We start from the raw sequence: 19,103 nt of genomic DNA, 5'->3' as shown, positions 1-19,103 counted from the left end.
TAATGTTAGTGAGAATAAATAAGCATAAACTCCTGTTGCAGGAATTAAAATCTTAGCTGTTTTTGGAGCTTTATGGAACATTCGAAAATTGTTCCTATTTTGGATGTCAGTCAGTATTTGTTAGTTCAAAGTAGTAATCACAAATGTCTGGTTTCTGAAGGTAAAGGTGTAATGATGATAGTGAATGCTGCACCATTATAAAATATGTTCCTTACCAAGTTATAAAACATTGTTTAGATATGGTCTGTGGATTCAGGGTGGTGGAATTTATCTTAAGGTTTATATACAGACTGAGACGAGTATCAGTTCTACGTGCAGTAAAAAAAAAGAAATTCCGTAATTCAGCCAGGAATCAGTAATTGTTGTTCAACCTTTACTGGAAAGGTTTTGGATTTAGCATCTAAAATCTGTGATTTCCAAATTCAATACACTACACATCCCAAAAAATACGATAAATTGTTTATTTGATCTTGTAACTTGTGAAAAAAAATTGTTTGGATTTGAGCAATTGTTAGTGTCCCTTTGAGGGATGTTTTATTATGTAGGCCAGTTGAACATGGAAGCTTTGTTCCAAGTGGCCTCTGCCTGCCATTTCCTCTTCTAAAACAAACGCATGAGCAACCCTTTTTTTGAAGGACCGTGTACATAATCATAATCACTCAGCTGAACTGATTAGGTCACACTGGATGAAACCAGTCACTGAATTGCATATCTGCTTTTTAAGATTATTATGTGGCCACCGGTTTTCACATCTCCTGTGGGCCACTTGCCAAATGTTTGAGGCCTGTCAGTAGTTAAGTTCAAGCAGGACAAAGAAATAACCCTGTAGAACATTTAAGTGCAATTAGACTGTATTCTGCACACCTTGTGTTGCGGTCTGAAGAAAAAAAGATGGTTTTTAATGTTAGCAGCAGCAATTTCAGAGCTCTCAAATTGACAGTGTTATTTATTGAAGTCTTCACTGACATGCGCAGTGCTGGCATACCAGAAATACTCAAACTAATCTTTTGATAATGTTCAGTGAAATGCATGCATTGTAATGTTAGGCATACAACGTTGTCGCGAAAAATTGACACATTTTAAATGTAGCTCTTTTGAAGAGAAAAAACGAGATCTGCGTTGACGATCTCTCGTTTGGTTTGAGCGCACTTGTTTACTTCTAGCTCCAAAACGTTCAAAGGCCAGACTGACCGCGCCCTGATGTTGTGGTGTGCTCCTTCCCGGTTTACATTAAGCAGGAGGGGGCACCCAGTTTTGGACTGGTGAGAGAAGCCAGTTACTCTTTAACCAACGGCAGGTTAGGAGACCTGTGAGGGGCTGCAGACGCGTTTGATGCACGCTTTGAACGGAGCAAAAGTGCTCTGCAGGCTTGCATTTTAATCTCTCTTCACTCTCTTTCCCAGGCATTATGTTCACAATCACTGATTTTATTTTACTGGAGAGGTGAAATGCCTTGATGTTTATTTCTGGCATTTTTTTATTATTATTATTATTATTTTGACTTCATTTTAAATTAAAAAAAAAAAAATTAACAAGCAACAATTTAAAGTTGCACTGCAGCATATCTATAGAATGGTGCTGTGCAGCTGGGAAAGAGTGTCTTTGAGCCACAGGAGAGACCAGTGAGAGACGCTGTAAGATTTTGAACTAATGTATTGTATTTATTGTTATCGGAAGAATACTGGCCTTATCTACTTTATTTGTCCTTTGAGAGTTTCATTAGGGTTTATCACTACCTCTCATGTCAGTTCATTTATTTCTCATCTAGTTGTCAATTGTACAATTTCTATTTAGATCTACTTGAATCCTAACACTGTAATTGAAATGTGCACGGGGAAAATACCTATGAACTGAGAGCTGGGGAAGAGTACTTTTTTGTTTGTTTAATTGTATTCAGCTGAAATAGATTTTTAGATATAAAGAATTCAGGAAATGTAATGTTCAAGGGCTAATCTCATTTTGCCTATGCAAATATATTACTGTTGTAATGTGGGGGAAAAAAAAATACTGAGCTTTTTGGCTACGTTGAATGGAATACGGTTTACATTGCCCTTTGCTGATGGTCTTCGATCTTATTCAGCAAAAATGTATTCTTGTTTTTATTTCTATAAACGTATTATCAAGATAATATATAGAGACTATAGTATATGCCTTTGTGATGGTAAAAAAAAACATTTATAAACACTTTAAATAAATTTCTGTCATGTCTGAATTGTGGCTGTGTTATGACTGCAGATCACTAGAGTATAAATGTATAATACACTCAGTGAATGGAACATAGGTGTTTACAAACCTCTTCATTCATGGCTGCTTGCGGCTCACACAGTATGTCCTTCCAGGCCCATGAAAACCGATTTGACTTAAGGAGTTGGTTGGTGTGATACTTGCAGTTTAGTAATGTTACGTACAATCTAAACAGTTAACGGTTTTAAAATCATTGTCGAATCACGTTTTCATTTTCTTGATGTTTTCAAAGGTGCATTTAAGTGTGTTTTCAGAGCGGATTTTGTGGCGAAGGGCTACAGAAGGCGAGGTACTTTTAACAGAGATGTTAAGTGACCAGAAGAGAAATATCTACCTCTGGGCTGCCTACCTTTATGCACATAACACCGGCTTTCTGTCCAGTCCTGTGGAATGATTGTTCTCCATTTCTGTCGGCGCCTGTAACACAAGTGTTGCAGAGTAGCAGTGGTATTTTAACAGCACTTTTTTGCTTAGGAAATCACGTTTTCTTGGTAAAAATTTAAGGCGTTATTTAGTGAATTCCTGTAGTGCACTGCAGAATTACTGTTGAAAAAGCAAACTGGTTTACAAGCTGCCTTTTGTGGTAGTGCTGAATTATGATGTTTTGTCGTGGTCGGGTTTCGGACAGAGAAACAGCATTAAAGCAGGTTCTCTTTTAATCATCAGAAACCTGACGAGAAAACGGAAATTTGCTTGAGAACAAGAAATTTGAAGTGGATTTTCCTTGTGGCCTATTTACCGTTTCTTGTAATTCTGTCGCATTTTATTCACACATTTTATGGAGGAAAGCCCCTCAGAGAAGACCTTTCCTTCTCTAGGACTTCCTGTTTAGACGCCTGAAACTTAATTATGCTGAGAATCCTCAGTATGTTTCTTTTTTTTAAAATGTCATAGTTCCTAGAAAGCCATTGAAGTTACCGAGGTTCTGGTGTGTTTTTTTCTCTTCCTAACCTGTTGCGTATCAGGCTGAAAAGAAGTACAGATTATGACCCATCTGTCAGTAAGAAAGGCTAAACCTGCTGCTTCACACTGCAACAGAGCCTTCTAAATGTTCTTGGTTTATCCTGATTGGTCACTGCCTAGTCCAAAGTCATGTGACCGAGAAGGGAAATGATCATTCATAACTCACATTAAATCCAGACATTACAATGTTTGAAAAGGATAGTAGTGTGTAACATTACTGTGTGAGCGGTAGTTATGTGTAATATTTCTCCTGGGGCCGTGTCTGATGCTTTGGCCACCGCATGGATGTCATGGACAGATTTGCTGGAACCCAGCTGACCGGAGCTCTTTTTCCAGACTTTGTGAAAATTGTAAGGGAAGTCCCTAATCTAATCCCCATGGTAACCAGCAGCTCTCCTCTTGGTTTTGCTGCGGAAGCATGCTGAAGTCACTGAAAGTGGAAAAGGCTTTTTTCATCCTGTTTTTCATCTTACTTCGGCAGAATGTTTAGACTAGCCTTGCAATCAGATGGTCTGGCCTGCACTCATGTTTCTTTTGGTGCACTGACACGTTCATCCGGGGGGTGGCAATGAACAACATGTTTCTGTTCACTCGAACGCTGTGTTACCTGTGTTCCACCGATACATTTGCTGAGTGCGGAGATGTTAACCCAGTGGTACCATCTGCCATGCCTTACCAATGCTTTATATCTTAATTCAGCTTCCTGGGAATTGCAACCTTATGGGTCTGTCTCCCTTCTTGTGACATGGTGCAGGTGTTCATGAAATGCTATGAATGATGTGAAAATCTTTCTCAAACCTTGTGTGCACAGACCAGGGGCAGCAAAGCAGAATACTGACTTAGACCAGTGCAGAGCCCAACTAATATGCTACATTTTCTGTGTGAGAGGGGGTTGTCCAATCAGGATTACAATCTTTTTTTATGAGAACAAGCTAACCGTTCACTGATAAATCTGCCTTTTTAAAAAATTTGAACATTAACATGTAAGGGAAAAAAGGAACAAGGAACAAAGGAATGAATTCAGTTTAATTTAGTGGATAGCACTCAGTAATAGCACAGGGACCCATTTCAATAAACAGATCATAAATAAATTGTTTAGTGTAAATTGGGTGTTTCATCCTGAACATTGAGAGCAAATATTTTTAGTTTTGATGTCCACCCATGGACATAGTCATAACAGAATAGTGTAATATAGTGGAACAGAAGTGTAATGGACATATAAGTAATATAACTATAAAATACAAGATGAAATAAATCTCTTTTGGTATCTGGCTGACTGGCTTTTGTCTCTTGCCTGACTACTTCATCTTAATTAAGAGCAGAGCTATTAAAATTTCTAATTTTGTCTTTTGGCATATGATCCAGCATCAGTGTTAAAAGGAACAATTAGAAATTATAACACCCCCCCCCCCTTCACAAAGATCCCACCTTTGATCTCACATTAGAAGTATATTTTCTGTGAATCAAACCAAAGACTCATAACATATTAAACCAAAAAAGGCTTACTGCTAAGTAGGCTCTCCGCAGATATCCCAAACTGCCTTGCACCTACAATGTGTGACCCGTGGTTTCTACCCGTGGTCAGGAAGTACTGTGCAGTCCTCCCCTACTGCTGACTGCATAGGAGACTGAGCTGGCAAACATATTCATCCTCCTCTTTTCTGTGGGACCTACACTAATTAAGCTTGTATCCCTCCCATGGTATCACACAGTTCTGTGGAGCTGTTCCTCATGCCACACACGAGGGAGGGGCTTGTTATAACATGCCCATGTGGATGTGGCTGTTCCCTGAAGGAAATGGTGTGGATGAGCATGGCGGTTAGCACCACTGTACGGGATAGTGCTGTCCTATAGAAAGGAAGCCTTGGTGGAACATGGGTAAAAGGATGGCTTTTAATATCCCACACCCCTGGAGCGTGTCCAAACCCTGCTAGAGGAATGCCAAACTCTTCTGTGTCTAGCAGAGCGCAGCATGTAGCATTTCTGTGCTGAGTTGATGATATCTCCCGTGAAGGGATTTTTGGGGGCTGTGTTTTCAGTTGGTCAGGGATAACGGACTATGGTGGGAGGCCTGGAGTCATGCCTCTTCTCTTTTCACGGTGCTATCTTCATTTTCAGTGCCAGGATTAGAGGAATATTTTAGGCAATATCGGTGGTACTTTCTAAGATCTGTCTGTAGATGTAATCAGAAACCGCCTTCAGATTGGCAAAACCATTGCTGTCTCGCGGCATCTCAAAATCTTGACCTGCTGCAGTGCATTCTTGACCCATACCCAGAAAAAGAGCCATGGCTGCTGTTTCAGATAGGCAGGCCAAGTACTGTAGGTTGAATCCGTTCATTGGTATTGGTCCAGCTTTGTTCGAACAAATGTGGTACAGGACTTCAGCAGTATGCTCACTGGCTTTTCCACTGTGCAAGACTACTGGTCCCTTCTCAAGAACAGTCTTCAGATTCACATCCAGCTATCAAGTGTACTTGATCGAGGGCTGTTTGTTGTTTTTAGGTGACCAGCATCCATTTGTTGTGTCATTGGCTGAATTCCACTTTCAGAATCCACAATAAATGAGGCATTTAATCTGATTGTCTTAGTCATTAAATGCCAAAATATTCAATGTTATTTCATTTTACTCATTGAAAATGCTGAAATATTGAAGTTCTTTAATTTCATTTCTTTAAAATGCAGAAATATCCAATGTTCTTTATTTAAAGACTTGAAATTACAAATCCTTTGTATATACCTTCAAGTCAATGAATGATTGAAAATATGATGCAGAGTTTCAGACACTGAAAATATTGATTGAAAGTGATATTTTATACTCAGCATGCATTTACTAAATAAAATAATAAAGTTATTTATCATAAACAATACTGTATGAGTATGTATTAAAGTACTGCAATATGCAGACAACTAGTCATTTTGAAACTCCTTGGAGAGGAAATTGTTTTACTTTTGAGTATGTTTAGATGATACCGACAATATAAAAACAAAAGACCTTTTTCCAGTGGATTCTTAAAATTGCCTGAATGACTGATGCTCTTTATATTAATGAGATTATATTATGTTAGGTCAATTCAGACAATTGGCAGAATTCACATGTTGCATGACCTTGGTATACCAGTCATTGAATATATGAATGGCTGAATTTGGTTATTAATTTTAGTCTGTTGAATGTTAGACACTCTTACAGGTGTAAATAAATGGAAAATGTGGTTTCAAGAGAATGTACCCTTTGCAGGACAACATGAAGGGGAGTCATTAGGTCAGAGAACACCAAGGGATGGGGGGATAGTGATTTCGAGGCAAAGAGGTGGAGTGCTTTGTGAGTCCACTGTTCTTAGGTGAAGAAGATGGTAAATGACAGTGTTATTTTCTTTTCTGCCGACTTTCTGCTAGCCATCTTGATGAGAAAGCTTGTGCCATCTTTCTGTAGCTGTGAGTATCCTAAGCTGTTCAAGTTTTTTTTTCCACCTGCGGTGAGTGACTGAAACGAAGTGATAGTGAATTTAATGGCTTCCTGGAGTAGGGGTCAGAACTAGCCGTCCATGATCAGTGAACCCCTTAGTGATCATGTGGGAAACGGGAAAGGGTTTGGAAATGGACCCAGGCGGCTCTGTTGAAATCCTAGAGATTCTCACCCCATTGTAAAATATATGAATTATCTAAACATTTTGTTTGGGTTGTGAGTTTATTTTTCTCCATAGTCTGTGTTGTTCATCTGTGTGGCATGCAGGAGAACGCTCTGCTGAAAGCTTTCGAGTCCCAGAACCCACTGCAACCTTAGGTCGTTTAGGGTTCAGTTACGGAGCGCACAGAGAATTCCCTCAGCGTCACCGCTTTCTCTAATGTGCACTGTTGCCACTGCTGCGTGAAAATGGCACCATGACAGTTTCCTCCCCCCCGGAGGACGCTGGAGCCTTGACGTCTCGTGCTTTCACCGCACAGGCCTCCTTAATAAAAAAGAGCAGCCGGCATCACGTGGTCATCCGCGTTTCTCTAGTCCTCGGCGTCACTCCTTCCGTTTCTCTGTGTCGCGGAACGTGTGTGGAAGTGCCAAATGTTCTTATGTCGCCGTGGTTACTCACTCTGCCCGAATGTGCCAAAGCGCTGAGAGGGAAATGGCAGTTTGATTTGCAAACTTGAGCAGGGCCGTGCGAACGTCTGCACTGGTGTGATATTGCGATACGCGCGGTTGATGCTCACGTATTAGCGACACACATTCGCAGACATGTCTCCTCCTAATGTATCCTGTGTTATGCCTGGAGGGTGTTCTTCTGAAAGCATTGTTTCTGATTAAAAATATTGTTTTTTGACACAGTTTTTCTTTTCCTGTCTTGACCTACTAAAATCATGCACTGGAAACATCATACTTAATGACCACAGGTTCGTTACTGAACAGTGACGGCTGCTGTCATCTGTCCAGTCAGCATGGTTTTGCTCTCACAAACTTTTGAGAAATCTTTTGAAAGAATCAAATCGTAACATTAAAAGACATCAAAACGTGCAGCAGATCTGTTTGAATAAATGAATACAAAAATATCTGCAGTCTCGACTGATACAGAAAGGGAAGGTGGAGTTCAAGGAAGAGTGGGGCAGACCATAATTCATTGTTTTTGTTCTTTTGGTTCTGGAAAAAAATTATGTTATCATTCATAATGCAGACATGAGTGTTTGTTGAATTTTTATTTTCCAAACATTTCCCTCACGGTTTGGAACATGCTGATGTCAGAGGGCCTGGCGCTGAAACCTGGCCTGGTGGTTTGGGTTGTTAACATCACACTGTCCTACGGAAGAGGAAAGTCACGTCTGTTGTAACTGCCCTTGAATATTTCTGTGTATTTACATAGTGCTGCTAGAGAAGAGATGCTGAATTTAAGTGTAACAACTTACTACAATAAACACTTTTTAGACTTTTCTCAATGTTTGGTTTGAGTTCTTTGGAAGGGAAGTTTCTGTTCCACAGCATGTAACTGTCTGCTGCTCATCCAGGATCAGTTGTGCCGCTGCTATACTAGTTCCTGTCCGCAGAACTACAGATGAATAAGATGTGGTAAGTGTGAGAAAGTATGTATGTATATATAGTAGCAGTCAAAAGTTTAGACACACCTGATTGAGATAATGCGAAACATGCATTCAAAGACATTTTGATTTAAAGACTTATGCTTGTGAAGTTGATGCCTATGTATGAATTTCTTTCCAAAAAAAAATTATTCTAAAAAATATTTTTTGGCTACTTTGAAGAATCTAAAATATAGGATAGTTTTGATTGTTCACTTCATAATTCCATTTGTGCTGTTTCATAGTTTTGATATTAGCTTATTCTAAAATGTGGAAAATAGTAAAAATAAAGAATAAAAGTTGTGTTCAAACTTTTGACTGGTACTGTAGGTATATATGAACTAAGAGGAAACGTCTTAGTTATGACTAAGCTATGACTGTATCCCACACAAAAGAGGTTTGTTTTTTACCCAATGGAGTGGAGCCCTAATGCTGCCTGAATGCTGTATTTGCAGACTAATTCAGTAACCTTATTAAACTCTTGTCTGGTGCTCTTGAATCTGACATCACTCAAAAATGATCAAGGAAATTATTCTGTAATGCAGCTTTGCTATGCAGAGCAATTATGGAAAATTGAATTTCTACAAAATGGAGATTTTTAAGGATTTTTCTAGAAGTTCTACAGCACATCTATATTGAGGTGAGTGCCTCAATCTCATTTTTACAATACTGTGGAAACATGACAGATATTTAGAGTCATTTTATGCAGCAAAGCACCAAGATGCCCATCCTTTTTCTTTAAAGATATGACAAGATGTAAAAGCAATCAGCAATGTTTTGCAATGTTCACTATTACTTACTATGTGATCTACATAAAATATTGAAATATTATACACTTAGACACACATATGTACACATACAGTATTCCTATATGCTCTAGTGCCTAAGTGGCTGTATTTAAAGCTTTAGAATGAGATCTTTTAAAAGCACATATGGCATGCAATAAACCACAGGGAATAAGGGAAACAGGAATTATAGCTATGTAAGATATGTATAAATGCGTGTGTTGAAAAGTGTAGTAGGACATGCTATAGTTGGAGCTGAACGCAAACACAGAAACAGACATTTTTCCTTTAGCATTTTCTTTCTTTTTATTTTGAAAGGAGTCGATGGGTGGATGGTTTTAACTATGTTTTTGAATCAATAATTACAGGTGACGGTGGCTATTTTAATATTCTTATTCTCCTATCATGGCTGGTCACATTACAGTGCTCCTTGAACTGTTTTCAGAAAGAACAAATAACACTGACTGAGAACAATCTATTATAAGAAACATTCAACCAGTTCTTCCTATTATCTGAGGTCCTTGAAACGGACATTATAAAACAGAATCAAAATCAAGAGGCATTTTGGTTTGGAACTGCTGTACAAAGCAGGCTCTTGTGGAGCCTAAAAGCTGAAAAGTGTAATCATGAAATAATCATGAAAAAAACACTATAATAATCTGGGCTCACTATTTAATACAAATGCTATTTTTTTTATTTATGAGAGGACACATTGTTTCATAGACCTTAATCAGAAACAAGCCCAGCTACCCTTTGAGCATAGTGAAAAAAGTGAACATCAGACTTTACTGACAGTGTCTGCATTTCATGCACCAAAACCAATTAAAGCAATCTCACAGATGTCAAGAACAGCACCGCCACCACTCATTGGCCAGACTGAGAACAGAACCGTCACCACTCATTGGCCAGGCTTACTGGAACTGAGCCAGGGGTCCCTCCCATGTGTCCCACCTTGGCGCACAACCCACAACCTCTTTCACAGCAGTACCTATCAGCAGCTTTGAATGTACTCCAAAAGCTCACATCCTTCCCTGTAATTTTTGTTATGCTATAATTAGATATCAGAAACCTCCTGTCATGGTGAGCCTTCCTACACCTGTGTGGCTGTATCGGCTTCAAGGAGGCAATCGTAACTTCCAGGTAATGTGAGAGCCAGGTGGTTAGAGTGATAACAGCACATGGGGCAAGCCCCAGTGTTTTCTCCTGAACAGCTACAGGGTCCTAAACCTCTCAGATTTTTTTTTTATTTCAAGAAAAGCCACTGTTGGATTGGTCTGAAAGTAAAGGGCGTTATCTAAAGGGAGCAGCCCTTCGGCGGACATGCTGACAGGTGGAGCCGGCTGACAGGCGGTGTGTCTCTCTCTCTCTCTCTCAGACGGTCTTCTGCTCGGGCAGCTCCTGGAAGGAGGGGGCGGAGTCGTCCTGGCTGCGGTCTGTGGCCTGGCCGTAGCCTCTGTCGGTGGAGGGGGTGCTGTCTTTGGGAACTGTGACGTCCAGGCTTTCGTACGCCTCTGAGGTCCACTAGAAGAAGCCACAGGACAGATGGCATGTGTTAGCCTGCCCGCCCCCCCTTTTATTGGCCACTAGGGGGTGGAGTTTGTGTGGCACACACTGACTGACCAGCATTTTTACATTACATTATTCTCATTTAGCTGATACTCTTATCTAGTGTGACTTACACAGGTTACAATTTTTTACATGTTACCTATTTATACAGCTGGATATTTACTGAAGCAAGTCTGGGTTAAGTACCTTGCCCAAGGCTACAGCAGCAGTGTCCCAGTGGGGAATCAAACCTGCAACCTTTCGGTTATGAGCCCCATGCCTTACCACTGTGCTACACTGCTGGGCAATACATGTTCGCTAGTGTCATGGTTACGTTGTTCTTAAGGCTAATTGTCACTTCATGCAAGCCGTGAGGAAATGAGGTGTGTGTGTGTGTGTGTGTGTGTGTGTGTGGGAGGGGGGGGGGGGGGTGTATGTATATGTTTGTTTGTGTGTGTGTGTATGTGTGTGGTGTGCGTGTGTATGTATATGTTTGTGTGTGTGTATGTGTGTGGTGTGCGTATGGTGTGTGTGTGTGTGTGTGTGTGTGCGCACAGGGTGTGACCATACCTGCGTAGCCCTGCTGCCAGACCTGCAGGAGGGGCCGATGGCGATGTTGACGCTGCTGGAGGACTGGGTGTCGGTGGTGTTGCCCCCCTCGGCGGCGGACAGGCCGGATATCACCAGGCCGCTGGAGAAGCTCCGCTTCCCGAACAGCAGGCTGAGTGTGGAGCTGGAGGACGACACCTGGCTGGAGCGGTGGGGCGCGGCCGCCTGGATCTGCGAGCTCAGTGGCCCCGCGGTGGACAGCCGGGGCACCTGGGAGAAGATGGAGGCGATGGAGGTGTTGAAGGACAGCTGGCTGTTGGAGAGGCGCTGGACCAGCCCGTGGGCGGAGCTAGACACCTGCTGGCTGTCCAGGATGGGACCGGACTGGCTGGCCACTGGGGGGCGTTGCTGCTGGGGCTGTACCGACCGGCTCCTGTACTCTCTCCTAGCTGAGAACACAGAGAACAGGTATCACCTGCTGGAGATCTTTCCATGAGACACACCAACAAGAGTATGAGTTACATAGCCAGCTTATCACAGCTATAATATACAGTACACCTTCAAGTTTGAACCCAAGAGTAGTCTTCAGATGACCATGCACCAAGTAGTGAGACTAAATATAGGTGTGGACATAAGTGTGGGTGTGGTGCGTGTATTCAGGTAAGGGATGCAGGTGTATATGTGGGTGTGTCTGTAGGCGCATGTGTAAATGTGGGCTTGTTTTAGGTACAAGTGTGAATGTGGTCTGTCCTTTGTTGAAGGCAAGAATGTGGGCGTCTGTCTGTGCAGGTGAGGATGTGGGTGTGTCTGTAGGTGCAGGTGTGAATGTGGGTGTGTCTGTAGGTGCAGGTGTGAATGTGGGTGTGTCTGTAGGTACAGGCGAGGATGTGGGTGTGTCTGTAGGTGCAGGTGTGAATGTGGGTGTGTCTGTAGGTACAGGTGAGGATGTGGGCGTGTTGGCAGGTGCTCTGTGGTACCTGCAGCGTGTGGCCGGCTGGTCTGGGAGGCTCTGGGTCGGGCGGGGCACAGGCTCAAGCTTTGGGAGGTGATGGAGTTGTTGTTCTGGCTGAGAGAGGAGGACGCTCCAGCACAGTCCACATCCTCCATGTTCACTCCACTGCTACAGCTGGCCAGGTTGTCCTTTCGCACCCTGCAAGGGACAGAGCCACCAGTCAGCGCCAGGACACTAAACAAGAGGAGATAAAACACACACACACACACACACACACGCACACACATACACACACACACACACACACACACACGCACACACACACACGCACGCACACACATACACACACACACACACACACACGCACGCACACACACACACACACACACACAGAGACACACGCGCACACATACACACGCACACGCGCGCACACACACACACGCACACACACAAACACGCACACACACACGCACACACACACACGCACGCACACACACACACACGCGCGCGCACACACACACACGCACACACACACACACACATACACACGCACGCACACACGCACACACGCATACATGCACACCCTCAAGTCACATCTTATAGCACAGGTCTCACTTTAATGCAACCAGGTTAAGCAGTTCAGATAATACACTGTTCTCACATTAAACACCTGAGACACGGTTTCAGCTTGGATTTTAAACACCCCATTCACAGAGCCCTGACCACTACCACTCCAGTACTATTGGCTAAAAAGCTTTAGCATGGGCAACTCGACTTCATATTGCCAACCACTCAACACCACAAATCACTCAAAACTGCAAATCATTCGATGAGTATAGCAGCTCGGTCTGCTCTCACCAGAGCAGTGGTCCTCAATATAATTTATCTGTGGTCTTCACAAGAGTGCAATGGGCAATAAGATACCACTGATCGAGTGATCTGTCCAAGGCAAATGCACATTTTTACACGAAACAAAGAGGAGACATTAAACATGATACCACGAATAAGTGGTGGGAAACAACGATTCATTAAGTTACCAACAATGAAAAGGATCTCTCTCATGAAATGTTAAAGCTTAATGGATTAACACAGATAAAAACAGATTTATGTTGGCAGATACATCTCAACATAATTTTGTCTTTGTAGCATATTTTGGAACATGCTTTGCAGGTGCAAAGGACATCTCTGGTGGTAGCCAAACTGCCTGCCTCTTCGAGGGTCATGACAGAAGACTATCACTGTTTAACATATTGAAGGGATTAGATCAGTAAGACCTTGACAGCATGCAACAACTCTGCCGGAGTAGCCTTTCTGGCTCCTCCCCTGAAGTCCTGCTGGCCCCTCCCCTAAATTCCCTCTGGCTCCTCCCCTGAAGTCCTGCTGGCCCCTCCCCTAAAGCCCCTCTGCCTCCTCCCCTGAGGTCTGGCTGGCTCCTCCCCTAAAGCCCCTCTGCGTCTTCCCCTGAGGTCCGGCTGGCCCCTCCCCCTGTGGTTTCCACTCACCGCCTCCACTTGGAGAGCAGCCAGGCATGGAGGTTCTCCAGGCTGATGGGGCCGCCCCAGATGCTCCTCAGCTGGGCGTGGCTGCCCATGTAGGAGGTGGTGAGAGGGGACACGTACATGGGGTAGCCCAGCGGCTGGTCGCAGGACGAGTTGATCATGTTGCGCAGGGCCTGCTTGGAGTTCTGGATGCTGCCCCGCTCCGGGTTCCTGTTCCGCAGGAAGACCAGCTCCTGCTGCTGCCCCGCCCACAAGCCTCGCACACACTCCTTATTGATCTGGAACAGAAGGGGTTAACCGCACCACCATCACACACACCACCAGTCCAAACACAAACCAGACAATCTGTCAGCTCCCCCACGCTCTCTGAGCACCAACAAATTGATCAAACATTTTCTCAAGCCATTGATCAATACTACTGAGAACCCGTCTCCTGGCTCATGTGACATAGTGTTTGGAAATAGCAGGCTCTTGCTGGTTCATTGCCCTGAGAAACATCATGTTATATATCCTTTATTTTTTCATTTATCCTCTATTACTGTATTCCAGGAAGACCCATCAAGATTAATATCTCTCTCTTTGCCAGGGGAAATCTGGCCATCTTCGTAGTTGTTGCTGTCTCTACCTTTTGCTTTCTGCAGTGCATTCCAGAGAAGCTTTTAAAAATGCTTCCTTCCTCAGGGTATTAATTCTAAAAGTGCAGAGCACACAGAAGCACTGACACAGAGAGGCCAAAAACTCGTACATGCTCTGTTTGGTCTCCTGAATGCCTTGGTTTAAGAGGAGATTCTGTGTGGATTTCCTCTTGTTTTCTCAGGCCTTCTCCTTTTGCCGGCAGTAACTCGTGAGAACGCCCGCATCCCCATGTACCACTTAGCCCCTCCCTCATGTTCCTTTGTCTCTTCATAATATGCAGCTTAAACCCTAAAAATACACCACCCCCTGCACAACCCCCCGAAGACAGGATGGCAGTTTAGCTTAGCACTAAGGAACAGGGTTTGTAAACGGAAGGTTGTTGGTTTGATTCCCCAGTGGGACACTGCCACTGTACCTGTGGGCAAGGTACTTAACCCACAATTGCCTCAGTAAATTTACAGCTGTATAAATGGATAAGATGTAGACAAACTGTAACCTTATGTAAGTCAGTCTGGATAAGAGTGCCTACTAAATAACAACAATGTAATGTAACATAATGTACATCCCCCTACCCAACTCACCCACCCGCTAAAGGCACCCACCTTGATGACCTTGAAGCTGAGGTGTCTCTTATACAGCATGATGATCTTGTACTCGTCTGTGCCGTCGTCCACCATGTGCCTCAGCGTCAGCAACGTGTCCCGGCTGGACAGTACCGCCTTCCGCCAGGCGGGGTCGCCCTCGTGGCAGATGACCAGGTTGTTCTCATAGTTGCTGATGGCCTCGTACAGGACGGCCGGCTCTTCCGTCTCCTCCAGGCAGGTGAAGTGGTCCTGAGAGGTCAGAGGAGCTGTCAGTCTATCTGCCAGCCAATCAGTGAGCAGAATGATCCAGCCGTGGCAGTGTGCCAATTTTGCAGAATCTGCAGAATTAGAGGTGCCACTGACTAATCTGTTAATCACTATTATGTGGTTTGGGATGCAGGTTGGCGATGCTTTAGATATGAAACCACACTTTTATACCCTTGAGCAAGGCACTGAAATGCTGGAGCAAGAAATACCCTCCTGCCTAAATTGTGACAGAACAATGCAAGACTCTCTTCGCCACTGTGATGAAGGCATCTGCTACACAGAAGAACACACATGCAGTGCAACAATGATTTGAATGTAGAGTGAGCCATACACTTCCTCATCTTTCCTCTGCATTTAGGATCAGAACATGTATGCACCTGGTCAGCAGCTGGTCATCAGAACAGCTCATGTACCTTGTGCCATCAGGATCAGAGCATGTGTGTGCCTGGTGTAGTTAGAATCAGAGCAGCTCATGTACCTTGTGCTATCAGGATCAGAGCATGTGTGTGCCTGGTGTAGTTAGAATCAGAGCAGCTCATGGACCTTGTACAATCAGGATCAGAGCATGTGTATACCTGGTACAGTTAGGATCAGAGCAGGTGTATACCTGGTGCAGTTTCAGACTCATCCTCACTCCGGGAGCCACAACCTTCTGAAGCAGGTCCACGTCGGCGAACACCCATTCATCTTTAGTGGCGATGCGGAAGTCCCCTTTAAACAGGGCATTGAAGCCATACAGGAAGGATTCCAAACTGCCCAAACAGAAGGCATGGTGTTCACAACATTTTTTGTGATGTTGCAGTAACATCATGCCATTGCAACAATGTTATATCCAGAGCTTAATGTGTGTCAGATGGGGGGACACGATGTTCCACTTTGTTGCTCGGAAGTACATCTAAAGCTGTCCTTTATGACATGTTGCACTGCTGCCACCTCCTGGTAAATCTGAGGAATTGCCTCAATATAAATATTACTTGCTTTGTAAGTGACTGTCAGTCAAAATAAGGCAGATTCAGCCTGGAAACTCAAACTTGTTTACAGTCATTTGAATTAAGACCTGTGCAGAGTCCTATCTGTAAGCATTTGAATTGCATCATGGTTTTGTATTTCACACTGAATGATAACATAGTGCCATTATGTCCGTACCTGTTGGACATGTTGTGAGAAGCTGTCCCCAGGGATCTTCTGCCCAACACAGACAGGGCAAAGCACAGAGTGACAAGGTGTGAGTCCTCATCGCACTCCACTACCTGGGAATGTTCAACAGAGGCTGCCATTTAGCCCCTAAATCAGAAAGGCCCTGAAGGGCTTTTCAAATGAGCTTTAGGAGTCTTCACATGGCTATTGGTCATTGAACATAAAGTACAGCAGGGTGAGGTCAGATGGAGGTGTAAAGTACAGTAGAGTGAGGTAAGATGGAGATGTAAAGTACAATAGAGTGAGGTCAGATGGAGGTGTAAAGTACAGCAGAGTGAGGTAAAACATAGCTGTAAAGTACAGTAGAGTGAGGTCAGATGGAGCTGTACAGTGCAGTAGAATGAGGTCAGATGGAGGTGTAAAGTACAGCAGGGTGAGGTCAGATGGAGGTGTAAAGTACAGCAGAGTGAGGTCAGATGGAGGTGTAAAGTACAGCAGAGTGAGGTCAGATGGAGGTGTACAGTGCAGCAGGGTGAGGTCAGATGGAGATGTACAGTGCAGCAGGGTGAGGTCAGATGGAGGTGTAAAGTACAGCAGAGTGAGGTTAGATGGAGGTGTACAGTGCAGCAGGGTGAGGTCAGATGGAGATGTACAGTGCAGCAGGGTGAGGTCAGATGGAGATGTACAGTACAGCAGAGTGAGGTCAGATGGAGATGTACAGTGCAGGTGAGGTCAGATGGAGATGTACAGTGCAGCAGGGTGAGGTCAGATGGAGGTGTACAGTGCAGTACAGTGAGGTCAGATGGAGGTGTAAAGTACAGCAGGGTGAGGTCAGATGGAGATGTACAGTGCAGCAGGGTGAGGTCAGATGGAGGTGTAAAGTACAGCAGAGTGAGGTCAGATGGAGATGTACAGTGCAGCAGGGTGAGGTCAGATGGAGATGTACAGTGCAGCAGGGTGAGGTCAGATGGAGGTGTACAGTGCAGCAGGGTGAGGTCAGAATGCTGAATGTTAGATGGGCCACTGCACGGCCCTCAGACTCTGTCCCACCTCGTCCTGCTTGTTGGCGCAGTACTGTATCCACTCCAGGTAGACGCTGCAGAAGCTGGCCCTGGTGACGCCCTGCAGGCAGTGTACGTAGTCCTCGTCGATTTTGACGCTGAACACGGCCGGGTCCCTCTCGATGTGGTGCCACTTGGTGAAGGGCTGCAGGGCCTCCAGGATGGAGGGCTCTTTGATCCAGACCGACAGTTTCGGAGACTGGATCAGGTAATACATGATGCTCTGAAGGAAAAGGGCAAAACACACACTACTGGTGAGACTGTGACCCATAAGGAGTCTGCAGAATACATCCGGTTCATGGTACACTGCGGGTGATGAACAGTATCCCAGTATATTGTACTTGTTGACAGCAAAAAAGTTTAGGACTTAGGGGTGCGTACTTTCAATTAATAGATGTTATAAAGAACAGATATAAAGAACATGCAACAGCATATGCGGTAATTATCTCATGAATTACATTGCAAGTTATGTGTAATAAATCATGACTACACAGTGTGATTTAGCCTAATTACTGCACCTAAAGCAGTGGTGCTTACTGGGAGACAGTGTGTTGAATGGGCTAGTTTTGAAAGCAGGTTCACTGCACCGTGGGTGTGGTCAGCGCCGGTTACCTGTACCTTCAGGTAATAGGTGATGAGCAGCTTGCGCAGGTCGTACACCTGCAGCATGGTGGCGGCGTTGTTCTCGCTGATGCTGTAGCCCTCCAGCAGGTACCTGGTGGTGGTCACCTCCCAGGCCAGCCAGCGCAGGTTGAAGGCGGCGTTGCAGGACAGGACGTGGGGCAGGTGTCCCGGCTCACAGCAGCAGCAGGCGTCGTCCTCCTCCACACCCTCTGTGATGGCCTCCACCTCCCTCTGCTGACAGTACGTGCCTGAATACAGCACATTACATTACATTACACTACATTACATTGCATTACATTACACTGCATAACATTATTGTCATTTAGCAGACGCTCTTACCCAGAGCAACTTACATACAGTACCACTCAAAAGTTTGGACACAACTTTTATTCTTTATTTTTATTTTCCATATAATAATAGTGACGGCATCAAAACTATGAAATAACATGATTGCAATTATGGAGTCACCAAAAAAGTGTTAAGCAAATCAAAAATATCTTATATTTTAGATGCCTCAAATTAGCCAAAAAATATTTTTTTTTTAGAAAGAAAGTCATACACAGGCATTGGTTTCAATATTTATATTTATCTAAGAAACAAATTTCAAGTATTTAAGCATAGGTCTTTAAATCTTAATGTCTTTGAATGCATGTTTCCCATTACCTTAATCAGGTGTGTCCAAACCTTTGACTGGACATTCACTGAGGCAGTTGGTGGTTAGGTACCTTGCCTAGGGATACAGCAACCAGCAACTTTTCAGTTGCAAGTCCTGCTTCTTACCACTATCCCACACAGCCTGTCACAGCAAGATACTCAGGGCAAGACATCCATCTCCACAAGAGTACAATCACATGGGAAAAGTCTACATAATGGTTTTAACCTGCTACACAGCTATACTTGAGTCAGAGTTTGAATGCATTTTTCTCGCAATGATTCATTATGACTAGTAAATTGGCCCAATTTCCTTGCAATCCTACTGTAATCATGCCAGACATTCTGGTGAGAACACATGTGGATGGAATTAGTCATCATTACAATCTGCACCCTTGGACTGAATTCATTCATTTAACACACATGAAAGCTGGTGATCTCTCAAACCCCAGCCCAGAGGACCAGAGGGGCTGAGCAACTGTATGACATAACTATAATCTATATCTAACATTAATCATTATAATTTGTCAGTATTAAACCCAGGCCAGG

The 19,103-nt window shown here is 43.8% G+C and overlaps 1 protein-coding gene across 2 annotated transcripts in view; it reads right to left on the bottom strand.

Annotated features, from left to right (window-relative positions):
• Window positions 1-9,670: 9,670 nt before the first annotated feature.
• The window catches only part of pcnx2 (pecanex 2), a 30,301-nt gene continuing 20,868 nt past the window's right edge, over window positions 9,671-19,103 (bottom strand). For both annotated transcript variants that reach the window (XM_036546778.1, XM_036546779.1), the window contains exons 26-34: window positions 17,898-18,151; window positions 17,269-17,502; window positions 16,228-16,331; window positions 15,689-15,833; window positions 14,833-15,063; window positions 13,598-13,872; window positions 12,121-12,293; window positions 11,165-11,592; window positions 9,671-10,570 (exon numbers count right to left, since the gene is read on the bottom strand). In XM_036546778.1, the coding sequence (XP_036402671.1) occupies window positions 10,421-10,570; window positions 11,165-11,592; window positions 12,121-12,293; window positions 13,598-13,872; window positions 14,833-15,063; window positions 15,689-15,833; window positions 16,228-16,331; window positions 17,269-17,502; window positions 17,898-18,151 (1,994 nt within the window). In that variant the 3' untranslated portion in view covers window positions 9,671-10,420. The remainder of the gene's footprint in view (window positions 10,571-11,164; window positions 11,593-12,120; window positions 12,294-13,597; window positions 13,873-14,832; window positions 15,064-15,688; window positions 15,834-16,227; window positions 16,332-17,268; window positions 17,503-17,897; window positions 18,152-19,103) is intronic.

This window comes from Megalops cyprinoides, chromosome 15 (assembly GCF_013368585.1).
Source record: "Megalops cyprinoides isolate fMegCyp1 chromosome 15, fMegCyp1.pri, whole genome shotgun sequence".
In the NCBI taxonomy this organism is placed as follows: domain Eukaryota; kingdom Metazoa; phylum Chordata; class Actinopteri; order Elopiformes; family Megalopidae; genus Megalops; species Megalops cyprinoides.
Note: the sequence above shows the minus strand (reverse complement) of the source record. Positions and strands in the feature narration are given on the sequence as shown.